This window comes from Pseudopipra pipra, chromosome 18, assembly GCF_036250125.1.
Source record: "Pseudopipra pipra isolate bDixPip1 chromosome 18, bDixPip1.hap1, whole genome shotgun sequence".
Lineage (NCBI taxonomy): Eukaryota > Metazoa > Chordata > Aves > Passeriformes > Pipridae > Pseudopipra > Pseudopipra pipra.
In genome coordinates, this window is record NC_087566.1 from 113,241 (window position 1) to 129,443 (window position 16,203).

At 48.4% G+C, this 16,203-nt stretch overlaps 1 protein-coding gene across 4 annotated transcripts in view; it reads right to left on the reverse strand.

Annotated features, from left to right (window-relative positions):
• Positions 1-14,876: 14,876 nt before the first annotated feature.
• The window catches only part of MORC2 (MORC family CW-type zinc finger 2), a 48,342-nt gene continuing 47,015 nt past the window's right edge, over positions 14,877-16,203 (reverse strand). For all 4 annotated transcript variants that reach the window (XM_064674493.1, XM_064674491.1, XM_064674490.1 and 1 more), the window contains one exon: positions 14,877-15,747. In XM_064674493.1, the coding sequence (XP_064530563.1) occupies positions 15,679-15,747 (69 nt within the window). In that variant the 3' untranslated portion in view covers positions 14,877-15,678. The remainder of the gene's footprint in view (positions 15,748-16,203) is intronic.

Consider the following 16,203-nt stretch of genomic DNA (forward strand, 5'->3'; position numbering starts at 1 on the left):
TGAAACTGAAACCAAGCAGACAAGCTGTGAAGGCAGACTCAGAAGAGCTAGTAGTGACTTTGAATTCAAAGATATCACTTTCAACAGTGTAAAAAAATAAAAATCCCTTAAGGAGAAGTTCATTTCACATTCACCATGAGCACTGAGAGTGACTCAAGGCTTCTCAAGATCTTAGTCTTCCTCTTGCTTTTTTGCAACTGATGTTTAAAAAGTACTTTAAAGAACAAAACAAAACATTAAAAAGAAAAAAAATGTACAAGTTAAAGGTGACAAAACTCACATAACTAAACCTGAAAAGAATCAGATTTGTCATTAAACAGATGTTCAACAGCCTGCTTCTGTAACTGGATAAACCTCACTCCTTTCTTACACCCTGATGGAATGGAGGGGATGTAACCAGGAGAATAGGAAACTTCATTCAGACATTCACTCTAAAAGCAGAGAATTACATGTTCACCCAACACAGGGAACAGCTTGCTATGCTCCTTTCAGCACAGACAAAGAAATAATCCTATTCATTGTGAGTCATTCTCTGTCCAGAACAGTAAGTTGAATGAAACAAACAAGCTCAAGTTCCAAAGTTCAGATGACAGCTCCCCATCTGACACTGCTGTTCCAGCCAACACTGGCAGTGCATGAACACAGGCCAGCTGAATCCAGTAGTAAGACCTGACATCAGACTTGGCTGTTTTGCTGCAGGACTTCAGGCTTCCTTGGCCCCCAGCTATTCACTACTGAACAATAAGACAGGTTGCCCTCAGAACAGCTGGCCTCCTGCGCTGGTAGACAGGAACGGGGAGCTGAGTAGCCCTCCTGTTATCCAGGAGGAAGCAGTTAGTGACCTACTGAGCCACTTAGATGCTCACAAGTCCATGGGACCAGAAGGGATCCACCCCATCCTGGGGTGATGAGGGAGCAGGTGGAAGAGTTTGCCAAGCTGCTCTCTATCATTTATCAACAGTCTTGGCTCACCAAGGAGGTCCCAGATGACTGGAAGTTGGCGAATGTGACGCCTATCCACAAAAAGGGCTGGAAGGAGGTTTTGGGGCACTCCAGGCTTGTTAGCTTGACCTCAGTGCCTGGCAAGATTATGGAGCAGATCATCCTGAGTGCAATCACACGGCACCTACAGGATGGCCGGGAGATCAGACCTAGCCAGCACAGATTTAGGAGGGGCAAGTCCTGCCTGACCAACATGATCTCCTTTTATGACCAGATGACCCACCTGGTGGATAAGGGGAAGGCTGTAGATGTGTCTAGCGGGACTTCAGTAAAGCCTTTGACACCGTATCCCACAGCACACTTCTGGAAAAGCTGCAGCCCACAGCTTGGACAGGGGCACTCCGTGCTGGGTTAGGAACTGGCTGAAGGGCCAGGCCCAGAGAGTGGTGGGCAACGGTGCTGCATCCAGTTGGCGGCCGGTCACCAGTGGTGTCCCCCAGAGATCAGTGTTAGGCCCAGTACTTTTTGATGTCTTTTATTGATGATCTGAATGAAGGGACTGAGTCCACCATTAGCAAATTTGCAGGTGACATCAAGTTGGGGGGGGAGTGTCGATCTGCTGGAGGGTAGGAGGGCTCTGCAGAGAGACCTGGACAGGCTGGAGAGATGGGCTGAATCCAATGGTATGAAGTACAACAAGGCCAAGTGCCGGGTCCTGCACTTTGGCCACAACAACCCCCTGCAGCGCTACAGGCTGGGGACAGAATGGCTGGACAGGGCCAGGCAGAAAGGGACCTGGGGGTACTGACTGACAGCAGCTGAACATGATCCAGCATGTGCCCAGGTGGCCAAGAAGTGTCGCTGAGTATCTGTCGAAGGGTCCCGGTGTGAAGGGGGAAGAAAGACACACAACACACACAAGAGTAGTGAGACAAAGAGATGTCTGCCTGCTCAGCGCAGCAGGCAGCCTTATATTAGGTTCTCCCACTTCTACTTTCCCACAGACACAACACAAACATATTTCCACAAAAACACTGAGGAATGCGCACCTGCACTTCAGCCACACAGCTCAAGGCTGTGTCCATGGGAACTATCTAGTTAGCTTCACTGCTCCCATGGAAAACGGCCCAACACTTTGTAACATTCCAAACCCCTCAAACTTCAGTTGTGGGGCTGTGACTTCACCCCACAAAGAAGGCCAATGGCATCCTGGCCTGTATCAGGAACAGCGTGGCCAGCAGGACCAGGGAAAGGATTCCGCCCCTGTACTTGGCACTGATGAGGCCACACCTCGAGTGCTGTGTCCAGTTCTGGGCCCCTCAGTTTAGGAAGGACACTGAGGTGCTGGAGAGTGTCCAAAGAAGAGCAACAAGTCTGGTGAAGGGTATGGAGCACAAGTCCTAGCAGGAGTAGCTGAAGGAGCTGGGGTTGTTCAGCTTGGAGGAGGTTGAGGGGAGGCCTCATCACTCTCTACAACTACCTGAAAGGAGGTTGTGGCCGGGTGGGTATCGGTCTCTTCTCCCAGGCAACCACCAACTGGACAAGAGGGCACAGTCTTAAGCTGCTCCAGGGGAGATCTACGTTAGACATTAGGAAGAAGTTTTTTACAGAAAGGGTGACTGGGCGTTGGAATGGGCTGCCCAGGGTGGTGGAGTCACCATCCCTGGAGGTATTTAAGAGACTGGATGTGGCACTTAGTGCCATGGTCTAGTTGACAAGGTGGTGTTAGGTCAAAGGTTGGACTTGATGTTCTCAGAGGTCTTTTCCTTGCAGTCAAGGAGCGTGTTTTGGTTTGGTGGTGGTTTGTTGTGGGGTTTTTTGGTGGTGTGTTGGGTCTTTCGGCTTTTTGTTTCTTTGGTTTTTGAACTATGGAAAAAATCTCTAAAGAAGTATGTTGGAGTACTATCCTGTGTAGACAAGCAGACTGAGAAACCAACAGATGAGCATTTTGTTCCTTGATATGCAACTGAGAAGTACTGGTAGCACTTTTCTTTAAACAGCAGAGCAAGTATCGAGAAATGTGAAGCCACTGATCAGGTATTTCCCCTGAGTTCCAAATCATTAAACCACAGGCTCTTACACTGCTTTCCATCCCCCCCCCCCCCTCAGCACATGATATGAGGTGGCATAGAATAACCTGAAGGTCTTAGCCTTGCCTCTCCTGACTCTTGAAAAAATTACCTTGTCCTGGCTGGAACCAGGACAGCAGGCTTGGAGGAAGCTTGCAGGCAGTTCTCCTCAGCTTTGCTGATAGGAAACGGAACACGAGGATAATTCAGGAGCTGCCCATCTGGTCCCATCCTGTAGGGGGCGTGTCCAGGGGTGCGGGGGAAGCACCCAGGGCAGGGGAGCTCAGGGGACATGTGCCAGAACCTATATTCTCATTGGTTATAAGGTCACATGGTTTTAAGGGGTAAAAAGAGCACCAGGTTTGAATAAATTTCTCTTTGGCCACCACCTCAGCTGGGAGCAGGCTCCATTTCTTTATTATATAAAGATCCAACACGTGGGGAAACCGAACATGGGGCCCTAGGACCTAAATTAGGTAGACTAGAATTCCCTGCATCAAGGAAAGATTCAGTAGCTATGGAAACGTATTAATTCTAGAATATGGGAGTTTCCACTGAAAAAAACCCAGACGTCTTTAAACTATTGTCTCAGCTGGTTCTGAGAAATGCAGGTTAGTACTGAGAGCTCGAAAAATATTAGGGAAAGTGCACAGGAACAAGAAGAAGTAAAAGAAGAAGATGAAGCCTAAAACCAGGACAGTAGTTGTGGTGAAAGCGGAGCGGGGTTGGCTAACCATCTGAGTGGTGAGTGGAGCTGAAAGGCAGCGTCAGCAGCCAGCATCCCGGCAGAGGCCACCCCCCGAGCAGCCGTGAGCACTGCATCTCGAAAAATTGAGTGGCGGAGCACGCCGAACCTGCCGGGAGCCCCTGCCGCCGTGCCGTTTGCCGTGCGCTAAGCCCCGAGCGTGCGAAAGCGGCGCTGCCGCTGCCCAAACATCCCAGCTCGCCCGTGGGGATGCCGATCCCCACTGCTCGCATGCTTTTGAGCCAAGTGGAGGAACGCAGCCGCTCCGTGCAGCCTGCTGCCTGCCCGCACATGCCCGCTGCCGCTGCGCACCTCGTGCCACGCTAAAAGCCATGTGGGACCTGCAGCAGCCACCCTGCGAAAGCCCGCCACCGCTGCCGTCTTCTGCCAACCCGTGTGCACCTGCAGCCACCGGATGCAGCCTCCGTGCCGCTGAACCAGCTGTTGGAAGCGCTGCAGACCGTGAGGGAACCTCACGCCGCGCCGCCGCCGCACCGTCATCAGACGCAGGCCCCATGCCGCAGAGGATGCCGCCACCGACCTGTCTCGGGACCTGCCACGCCGCGCCGGGGGGACCTACCACCACCCGCAGCCACTGGAGGAGCTGCTACAGGGACTCGGACAGCAACGAACGCCACCGGGAATGCAGGGAGAAAAAGGCTGCGAGAGAGCAGCCGAAACGGAAACTGAAAGTAAACTCAGTTGCCACTAAACAAAGGACCCTCCACACACATGGAGCTACAGCAGCTAGAGCAAGGTAAACAAACATGGGAACCTTTTTCTCTACTGAGATATCACGAGACACAGAAGCATTAGCTATCCTGCTAAGACCTTATCACGTACAAACCACAAGGGTTGAATTAACAGAACTTGTATAATTCATTAAAACGGCCATGCCAGAGCTGCCGCTTGTAGAAGCCCTACACTTAGAAATATGGGACAAAATTGGAAACCTCATGAGACTGAAAGCTCAGACAGGAGACCCCCCAAGCTAATAATGCCATTTCAGCCTGGCAAATAATTATGTTTGCCTTACAGAGAGCCCACCAGCGAACAGTATAATCATCCCCCACTAACACACAAACCCCCACCCACGCTGCTGGTCGCAGCCCTAATCCCACACGTAGATACACAAACACACGGGGTTTACTGGGAGGGGAGGAAAATGCTTGTGAGTTAAGTTACAGGTTGGGTGCCGGTAGCCACAGGAACACGGGTTGCAGGGAGGGAACAGAGCCTTTAACATGGGATCCCAGCCCATGCGATCAGCGTAGGGTGCCCAGTTGCAGCGATGAGGGGGGGAATGCAGCCTCTTTGCCACCTCTCGCTGTGGATGAACAGCAACCACATGTACCGGCATGGGCGCCAGAAGTTGACCCATCTCTTCCGGCCCCAGCCCTGCCCCGCTCCAGCTGTAGGAGCGAGGGGGCAAGCAGGGGAAAATCGGTTGACGGGTAGGAACAGTGTTGGGAGGAGGCGTCTCGGGTGGGAGACTTGCAGGTTATACATGCATGCCCAGTTGTTTATTGCCAATGTCAGCCCCCTCAATTCCAGCCTCTGCCATATGAGGTGACAAAGGAATTGAGGCAATTGGTAAGGGAAACTGGTGTGTCCTCAAGCAATACTTTTGCGTATTTGAAGACGCTGAGTTCCACCTCTGTTTTTACACCTCATGATTGGAAGACCTTACTGAAAGTAGTTCTTACTAACATTCAGTACAGCATCTGGTAAACAGATTATTGGGAGAATATCACTGTGTACGCTAACAACCCGCAAGCAGGCATAACAAAACACCAACTAACCGGGGAGGGGAATTACAGCACAGTAGATGCCCAGTCCAGTTACCCCAGAGAAATATATGAAGTAATAGCCAAACAAGCCCTGAGAGCCATGAGGAAATTACCCACTACAGACCAGGATAGCAACCTGTCATTCACAAAGGTATTACAAGGTTCTACTGAGCCATACTCACAATTCCTAGATCGGCTGCAATCTGCTTTAAACAGGCAGGTCGAGCATGATGAAGCCAGAGAGATGCTTTATAGGCAACTGGCTTTTGAGAATGCAAACCCCGACTGTAAAAGAGCTTTGCAGGCCTTTCCTAAAAGGGAGAGCTGTATCATTGCTGAGTTGGTTCAAGCCTGCCAAGGGGTTGGTTCCATGGAACACCAGTCTGCCTCCTTAGCTACAGCCCTAAGCGCCCAGCTAAGAGTACAGGAAGGAGCCAGACCCAAAAGTGGTTGCTTTAGGTGTGGTGCCCCTGACCACTTTCAAAAAGATTGCCCAAGGAGACCCTCTGCAGCAGCATCCCACAAGTACTCAAATGGGAGGAGGGGGCCAAAAACCTCCTCACAGCGGGGAAACTGGGAGTGAGGGGCATTGTGGTGCACCCCAGTACAGCAAATAAATGCGACTCACGAGAACAGGCTTATGATTTGTGCTCCTCCACCTCAGCCAGCGCCGGGTTGGATTTATCCAACCGAGAGTCAGTCATCATACCTTCCACAGATGTAGTACTAATCCCTATGGGGCTTTGGGGTTCCTTTAGCCCAGGGGTGCATGCACTTCTAATTGGGAGATCTTCAACCAGCAGAATGGGTTTATTTGTGCTACCTGGAGTAATAGACTCTGACTCTCGTAATGAAATTCAAATAATGGCCTGGACCCCTTCACCCCCTTGTTTCATCCCTAAGGGACAAAAAATTGCCCAACTAATCCTCTTCTACAGCACATCGCCTCCGGGGGAGGGGGAGAGGGGTTCAGGGGCCTTTGGGAGCACAGGCCAGCCACAAATTTACTGGGCAACAGCCATCACAGCCACACAGCCGTGCATGACGTGCCAGATTGATGGGCACTGAATTACAGGCTTAGTGGACACAGGAGTCGATGTTACCATCATAAAGGACTCCGAATGGCCACTTAACTGGCCCACTGTTTGCCCAGCTGCAACCATTCAAGGGGTGGGAGGCACACAGAGGCCCAGACAGAGTGCTCAAATACGCAGGGTCTTGAGGCCAGAAGGTCAAATAGCCAAAATAGTTCCCTTGTTGCTCCCATTGCGTGTACATTGTGGGGACGGGATGTTCTCGGACAGTTCAGCACAGTAATGCAAATTGCTCCTGCAAGCAGCCAGGTTTTCCAATAGGGGCCATTGACCAGCTGTCCCAAGGACCATTTAAACTGGTCTGGAAAAGCGAACAGCCAGTTTGATCAGTGGTCCATGAAAAAGGAACGGCTTGTACACCTAAGAGAGCTTGCAAGGGAGCAGCTTGAAGCAGGTCGTATTGAGCCAACAACTAGTCCCTGGAATACTCCTGTGTTTTGCATCCCCAAGAAAAGTGGCCAGTGGAGAATGCTGCAGGACTTATGAGCAGTTAATGCAGTCACAGAGCCTATGGGAGCATTGCAGCCTGGACTTCCCTCACCTGCTATGCTTCCAGTGGGGTGGCCGCTAATGGTAATTGACTTAAAAGAATGCTTTTTTACCATTTTCCTACACCCTGAGGATGCACCAAGGTTTGCCTTTTCCATCCCGGCCTCGAACAATGCACAGCCCATGCAGAGGTATCACTGGGTTGCCCTTCCTCAAGGGATGAAAAATAGCCCAACAATATGTCAAACGGCAGTGGCAAACGCTATTCATCCCATCAGAAGGCGTTTTCCCTCAGCCATCATATACAACTTTATGGATGACATATTAATTACCACAGCCACAGAAAATGAACTGCAAATTGTTGTTACTGCTCTAACCAATGCTGCCCAAGATGCAGGGTTACAGGTTGCTCCAGAGAAAATCCAGCGATCGCAATCCTGGACTTACCTTGGATGGAAAATCACGCAGCAGGAAATTTCTCCACAGCCACTGCAGCTTGAGGTAAAAGACAATTTAACTTTACACGAGCTGCAAAAACTTCTGGGAGCCATCAATATGCCTATTTTGGGCATAGCCACAGAGGAGCTACACCTTCTATTTGAGCTGCTTAAGGGGGACTCAGACCTAACATCTAGCAGGTCTCTGACTGCAGAGGCAAAGCAGGCATTAGACACCTGTGCCAAGGCAACAGAAGCCAGGCAAGGCAGAAGGAGAAATCCTGAACTGCAAATCTGCTTTGCCCTCGTACCCAGCAGGTAGCAGCCATTCACAGTTTTGTTTCAGTGGGATCAGACTGAAAAAGATCCACTGAAAATCCTAGAGTGGCTGTTTCTGCCCCACACACCACCTAAAACTGTGTGGACTACTCATGAAATGTTTGCCAAGCTTGTCATTAAAGGCAGAGGACGGCTACAGGAGCTGGATGGGAGAGATCCTGCAACCATCTACATCCCGGCTACAAAGGACAACCTTGACTGGATGATAGCCGAGGATGCAGTATTCCAGGCTGCCTTGGCAAGCTTTGACAGTGACATTTCCATTCATTTTCCCAAACACAGACTGTGGGCAGAAATCGATAATTTACCCCTAAAAGCCACAAGCAGATGCAAACATGAACCAGTGAGAGGCCTCACGGTCTTTACAGATGCATCTGGGCGGACCCGAAAAGCTGCAGTGACGTGGGTAAACCCTGATACAGGACAATGGGAACGAGAGGTACAGATCATGAACCAGGGTTCCGTAAAGGTTCTGGAACTGGCGGCCATACGTATTGCCTTGGGAAAGTTTTCAGAACAACCTGTTAATATTGTTACAGATTCCCGTTATGCTGCAGGGTTAGTATCCCGTCTCGAACGTTCATTTCTTCAAGATCTTGCTAACTCTCGCCTGTTGTTTGAAATGCGTTCTGTATGGTTTCTTGTCAATCACAGAAAGTTTTTTACATCATGCACACAAGATCACACACAGAAATGCCAGGACCAATAGCTGAAGGGAACCGGGAGGCTGACAGGGCGGGTATGTTTAACACCATACCTAGAGTCTTAGAGCAAGCGAAATTGTCTCATTCATTTTTCCACCGGAACGCACGTTCACTGAAGAGACGATTTCAAATAACACTCCATCAGGCTCGAGACACAATCATGTCATGCCCAGGCTGTCAGCAAATAACACCCATGCCATCTCAGGAAGGTGTTAACCCCAGAGGGCTAACGGCAAATGAGATATGGCAGGCAGACATCACACACATAGCTGAATTTGGTACATTAAAATACGTACACGTCACAGTTGACAGCCACTCACAATACATAACTGCCACTGCACACACTGGGGAAAAGGCCAAGGATGTAATAAGACACTGGCTCAGTTGTTTTGCGACTCTTGGTGTCCCAAAACAGAAAAAGACTGACAATGGACCAGCTTTCATTTCAGAAAAGCTAAGAAACTTCCTGTCAAATTGGGGAATGTCTCATATCACAGGTATTCCACACTCACCCACTGGACAAGCAATTGTGGAAAGGGCACATCACACCCTAAAAGATATGTTAACAAAACAGAAAAGGAGGGAAACCGTCTGTAGTCTGCAAGAACGTCTGTGGAAAGCCACATATGTCATACATTTTTTATATTGTGATAGTGCTGAAAAAAGCAGGCACCAAAAGCAGCACAGACCTCAAGTTTTCGCCTCCCCCAAACCACCAGCCATGATAAGGGATCTGATTTCAGGGCAGTGGACAGGACCGGTGGATCTTGTGACTTGGGGGCGGGACTACGCATGTGCGGCTACAGGAAAGGAGCTGAAATGGATTCCTTCCAGGTGTGTTAGACCCTACCTAGGTACACAATCACAGCAGCAAGAACCAGAGTAACATAGAAGTTATAAAAACAGTTATGTTTCAGCAATAATGTTTACGTTTCAGGTTTACATTTGAGGATGACCAATGTGGCAAAATGCAGAGCTTATACAAAACCCATGAGTGTGTGTATGATGAATGGAATGGACGGTCGTCAGTGAATGTGTGTGTGAATGAATAAAAGAGCTGTATGACTGGACAAAGCACCTTAAACACCAAACACCTCACAGGAATAACACTACCTCAGCCACATGGTCGCTTTAAGAGAAATTAGTTGTAAGGGGGGTACTTTTGAATTAGATGATCAGTGGAGCATAGAGATGTGAAAAAGAAATCATATTAGGATGTGAAACCAGCTAGAGTATGGTACAATGTAACTTCATGGCACAAGCTAATTGTAAGGTCCATTGTGTTTTTAGCAAGTCAGCTTGATATCCCCTATTATCAGAGCTGAGTTCTTCCTTGGTTTTGCTATGCATTGCAAGATAGATGCATCTACCCTTGAAACACAATGGTAGAGGTCGTACATAGGAGTGAGAAAGATGACGATGGGAGGAAGATTATGCGGGCAGGGGTCGCTGGCCCCTTGCCCTACAAGTAGGGCATATGCAGACTGTTGCCATTAGGTAACGATTAGGCGGGGTTTGGCTGCCATTCAGGCATCACCTTATACTGCGTACTGGCCCTACGTGGTGTAACGTGGAGCTGATAAAAATGGGGTGTCAGAGCTGCTGAGTTGAGCGGTCCTCATCCTACCACCAAGCCTGTGTTGCTCTGCGGGGACGCCCGCTAAGCACGGGCACCGACCAGCTGCTGCAGATCCTGGCAGCCCTGGCCCGTCTGTGTGGGTAAGCAAAGTTTATTGATAGGAAGCAACCGAGAAAGCAAACTTTTTAATATCCTTTTAGTGTTCCTTTTATTCCCCTTTTATTGTTGAATATTGTTACATAAATAAGTTGTTCATAGTATTTCCCTTTAATTTCCCTTTTTACTAACCAATATCGTGTTAATAGTTATCCATAATATTAACATCCCTTTTTTGGTATCCCTTTAACCCCCTTTTCACTAGTTAATAATGTATTAAATGCTATTTGCACTATTTGTTTTAATGCCATCCGATGAGGTAGTTATTTTGTACCATTTTTTAGTTTTTAATTCTTTTGCAAAGTTTATTATCATTATTATTCTCACAGTAATTAAAGATATATTGTGTGTTTGAATGTTTCTGGCACTTGTTTTTATTCCAGACGTGTATCCAAAGGAACTGTTACAGTGCTGCACCAATGACAGGTGAGAGATGGAGGGTCAGGGCTTTTTTTCCTGGCTGGAAAGGCAGCGGTTCATGGGCAGGAGCGCCGTTCCTATATCGGCCATGTGAGCGCCAAAATTCAATATGGATGAAGATTCCTCCCAGACCAAAGGTGCCCGCCCAGAAAGCTCTTGCTGTGCACGTAGTGCCGAGAGTGCTGCAACAATGGCAGGTGAGAGACAGAGGGTCAGGGCTTTTATTCGTGGCTAGAAGGGCAGTCATTGGCGGGTAGAAGCCCGGTTCCTAAACGGGCTGTCCGAGGGCCAAAAGTGAATACGGACAAAGATTCCTCCCAGACCAAAGGTGCCTGCCCAGTAAGCTCTTGCTGTGCATGTAGTGCCGAGAGTGCTGCACCAACTGCAGGGGAGAGACGGAGGGTCAGGGCTTTCTTTCCTGGCTGGAAGGGCAGTCATTGGCAGGGAGGAGAGCCGCGCCGCACTCGGCCGTGCGAGGGCCAAAACTGAATACAGACGAAGATTCCTCCCAGACGAAAGGGGCCCACCCAGAAAGCTCTTGCTGTGCACATAGTGTCGGAAGTGGTGCACCAACGACAGGTGAGAGACAGAGGGTCAGGCCTTTCTTTCGTGCTTGGAAGGGCAGTCGTTCATGGATAGAGCCCATTTAATACCTCGGCTGTCCGAGGGCCAAAATTCAATACCGATGAAAATTCCTACTAGACCAAAGGTGCCCGTCTAGAAAACTCTTGCTGTGCACATAATGCCGGAACTGGTGCACCAACGGCAGGTGACAGACAGAGGTTCAGGGCTTTATTTCCTGGCTGGAAGGGAAGCCATTGACGGGAAGGAGCCCTGTTCCTATATCGGCCGTGTGAGTGCCAAAATTCAATATGGACAAAGACTCCTCCCAGATCAAAGGCGCCCGCCCAGAAAGGTCTTGCTGTGCACGTAGTGCTAAAAGTGCTGCACCAACGGCAGGAGAGAGACGGAGGGTCAGGCCTATCATTCCTGTCTGGAAGGGCAGTCGTTTGCGTGGAAGAGAGCCGTGCCGCGCGGCATTCTGCAGTCCAAGGGCCAAAAGTGAATACGGACGAAGAGCTTATACAAAACCCATGAGTGTGTGTATGATGAATGGAATGACGGCCGTCAGTGAATGTGTGTGTGAATGAATAAAAGAGCTGTTTGACTGGACGAGCACCTTAAACACCAAACACCTAACAGGAATAACACTACCTCAGCCACATGGTCACTTTAGGAGAATTTAGATTGCTGTGTTTACCCTGTTTTTGAAATAAAGTTGAATTTCCCAGTTATTTAAACCCTCAGATTAATAAAGGTTATAAATCTATAGGTAACACACAGTTGGGCTAAGGCCCCTAGGTTAATAAAGTTATTTTTCCAAGTTGCACTACCCCTTAGAAATATAAGAAGGTTTTAGAAGATTTACAATAGATGTATAAGTTGTTAAGAAGCCAAAGCGAGCAATGTGCTGGGTCATTGCGAAGCTATGGTAGTTTATAATGTGTTGTTCTGTTGTTTGCACTGGTTTTTTTTGCACTGTTTTCGACACCACCTTAAATAATGGAGAAGGGGGAGATGTAGGAGGCGTGTCCAGGGGTGCAGGGGAAGCACCCGGGGCGAGGGAGCTCAGGGGACATGCGCCAGAATCTATATTCTCATTGGTTATAAGGTCACATGGTTTTAAGGGATAAAAAGAGCACCAGGTTTGAATAAATTTCTCGTTGGCCACTACCTCAGCTGGGAGCAGGCTCCATTTCTTTATTATATAAAGATCCAACACGTGGGGAAACCCCACACAGGGGGCACAGTCATTTTATGTCATGAATGTCCAGAACTCTGAGATCATGAACACATGCAGATGCTGCTAAGAGGGATTTCAGGATTTGAAGGTACAAGTAGATCAAGACTCCCTGGGTCTTGAAGACCAGAAAGACTTTCCGGCAGGGAAGGTTGCTACGCCTTTTGGGCAAGGCAGTGGCAGGAGAGGAGGCTTGAGTGTTCCCCACAACCCTGTTAGATGGCTGAAAGGCAGCAGCACCCAAAGCCCAGCTGGTCTCTGCTATGGACTGCAGGAATTACTTGCAAAAAAAAAAAAAAAAGTTGATCCCGTTGCCATAAAATCAAATCCCAGATCTGATACTGGTGACATGGAATTTCAAGCCTCCACTTAAGGAACAGCAGCAGTACACAGTCCTATAAAGATGTGCAGGCAGGACCACATCCCACACACTGGGAGAGGGATCAACTGCCATGAGCTCAGGGTCCTTGTGTCATTCTGCAAGAGAAACTGGGTGAATCCATGTCAAGTGGAGGATCGCTGATAGAGCCCTTGAATTCCAGGGCGGCACTTCAGCAAGGGAAGCAGCATGGACAACTATGGTTCTGCTGTCAGGAGCCCCCCAAGGCTGTATGCTACAGCAGGCAAGACACTGAGGCAAAGTTGGCTTGAAAAAATAGTCACAAGTCCCTCAAGTTCATGTTAAAAAAAGGTCTCTTTATTAACTATAACAATGTCCCCCTTTGTATTTCTGCTGTAAGAAACAGCTGAAAGTGAAGAGGAAGACTGAAAGAAGAGCTGAGGTATTGACAGGCTTAACCACAGCACAGAAGTGTCATGGCAGGGTGGCAGAGAGGTGATAGGTTCTCAGTGGCAGCTGGAACAGCCTTTGAAATGTGACAGGGACACCCCTGTGTTATGCCATGGAAGAACACCTGCAGAAGTGTGTGGTGCAGAGCTGTGGGACAACCTCCACTCCTAAGAGCTCTACAAGAAAAGGCCCCGAACAACCTGGTAACAGCTTTGGAATGCATCCAGCTTGGAGATGGCAGTTTGATTCCCTGCTGAAGGCATTCTGATCCTATGGGTTTTAAAGGTGTTACTAAACTGATGTTACACACAAGGTTACAAAAACAAAACTGCGATAAAGAGGAGGAGGAGGATTGCGGAGAAGGATTGCCAGGAAGAGTTTGAGAATGAAAAACCTGTTTTATTGGCACTTAAAAATTCTTGGCTTGCTTTTCCTAGCAAAAAACCTTGGAACAAGGTCCAAAATAAATGAAATGCAATAAAAAACAAGAGTTAACGCTGGAAATGAGAAGTTATACAGAACAGAGGGAAAAACCCAGAGTAGCACTTTCCTACCAAGAGTAGTAGGGAATCAAACTGTGCCGGAAGCTCAAGAACTGTGTAAGAGCTGTTAGTCCCATACTGGTGCCCCATGGGTGTCAGAGATTAAAGCCTGCATATAAGCAGCAGCTCTGAACTGCAATTTAACAAAACTTGGTTCTCTAGAATGTCTGCTGGTTCCTGGGAAGGACAAAGATTTCTTCTTTCACCTTAATAAAAATGCAGCTTCTCCAGAGAGATTATTTTCATCAGAAGCACCAGTCTGCCACTACAACTAACAAACCTCCAGTATGCATGAGGAAATGGAGACCAGCAGTGCCCGCTTCTCCGGCTAAGGAACACTGCCTCTCTGTGATGAAAGGTGTACAGGGACAGGGGGATGCTCCTTACCTTCATATACTGTAGGATGTTGGGCCCAGATTCCAGATGGAAGCAGTCAGTTTCACTGTGCTGTGATAAGCACCTGGAATTCAGATAATGCGCAAAAGCCTTCCCTCTCTCCTGTGGTGTCTAGAACTTGGGACATCTTCAGGACTAAAAACAATTAGTGCTAATGATTTTCTGTGCAACAGACATTTAATTTGAAAGAGTTTTTTGCAAAACATCTGTTATACATCCAGATGCCAAGTGAACCCCAAAGGTCCATTACACCTGACCCCCCTGATGGTGGGCAGCTCTTGCTCACGCCATGTACCTCCAACCGCCTGGCTGGCAGGGGGACTCGTTTCTGAGAGTCCATAGCCACCTTGTCCTAGCAGGCCTGAGAAGCTGCTGACCAGCTGGCAAACTCAGACCGAGTCCCCTTGGCCACAAGTGGCCTGCCAGGAGCTGGCTGCAGCCAGAGGGCAAAGGACAGGTGTTTTCCTTGCTGCTGGCACTGGGCCAGATGCCATTCAATGGTGTAGGGCTCTGAAGGCTCCAAATTCCAGCACTTTAATAATTACCCAGAAGTGTAAGTTGATCAAAGCAACACACACCTGAGGAGGTGACAACAGAACAGGGGTCACTTTATTGTCAGGTGGTCGAGTTCTTCTGATGTGATGTTGCAATTATGTCTCAAAGAAATAGGTGACTGCAAGCAGAGAACCTGAACTCCAGTGTTCTCCCTTTGATGCTCACAGCCCACCATGATGGCCCAGGAGGCCCAGGATCCTCAGCCTCTTGGCTGTCAGCATGGTGGCAGTTCCACTTGCTTATGGTGACCTCCTGTTCAGGAATGTGCCAGCGCCAATCCCCCCGATCTACTGAGGTTCCATCCCCTCCACTCATGCTCATACAGGGACATTTCCTTTCAGTAGCTCAAATTCATGGCTTGGCTTTCTGTAGCCCAAGTTGAGTATCTTCCACGTCTAAGTCCTGACCTTCTCTGCCAGAACTCAAGGTTTATTTTTTAGTTTGCTGCCAGGTTCTTACTGCAGACAGCCTGCTAGGCAGGATGCTCTGAGCTCCCAGGTTTAAATGCAAGAAGGGTACTCACACTTTTACATCACTAAAAACACGCAGCAACCCACCCATCGTATCAGGCACAGTTCCTATTTCTTTTCAAAATAAATATTTATAAACAAAAGAAAGAGATACAGAGAACTACAATGTTGAAAATTTTCCTGTCAACAGCACAAATGCTTTTCATGTACAGTCACAGGAACAAGTTGCACACCAACAGGAGCACTGTTTAAAAACCCTCTTCTGTCATCAGCTGCCCCAGGCCAACCCTGCAAGAAGCCACATCTCCCACTGCAGCAGCCAGCTCCTCTGCACTTCTCCAGGACTCTTACTAGGGCTGCTCAGTCTCCTTTCATGATCAAGTCCTCGATATATGCATCCAGTTCATCATCTGTATTAATATCAATGTCCTGAAACAAGAAATATCAGTGAGAAGTGAATCTTGAAGAAGAGTGCAAGAATGAAGAACCCAGAGCAGCTCAGCATCCTCTTCAACGTGTGGTCTGCTCAGCCTCTATGCTGCAACCTCCAGCACCTATCAGCTGCTGACAGCTGTGGTGAGAGCACCCCCAGCTTTCCCTGTCAGCACCTGACAGACAACATCAGGAAACCCATCAGCACCTGAGGCTCAAACAGTGCACTCAAGTGATGGATTTACTGTGCGGATCTGGGTCAGGTTAGGTTTGGCTGGGATTTTTTAGCTTTAACACATTTTCCTAACAGGGAACAACTGCTTCCAGCTGTTTTCAGTAGCTTCTCCATTGGTTGATCCTAATTTTATTTAAGTAGTTTTTTAACTTAAAGTTTAATTATTTAAGGATTTTACTTAAATATATTTTTGCTATTTTAATTAAATATTTAATAGC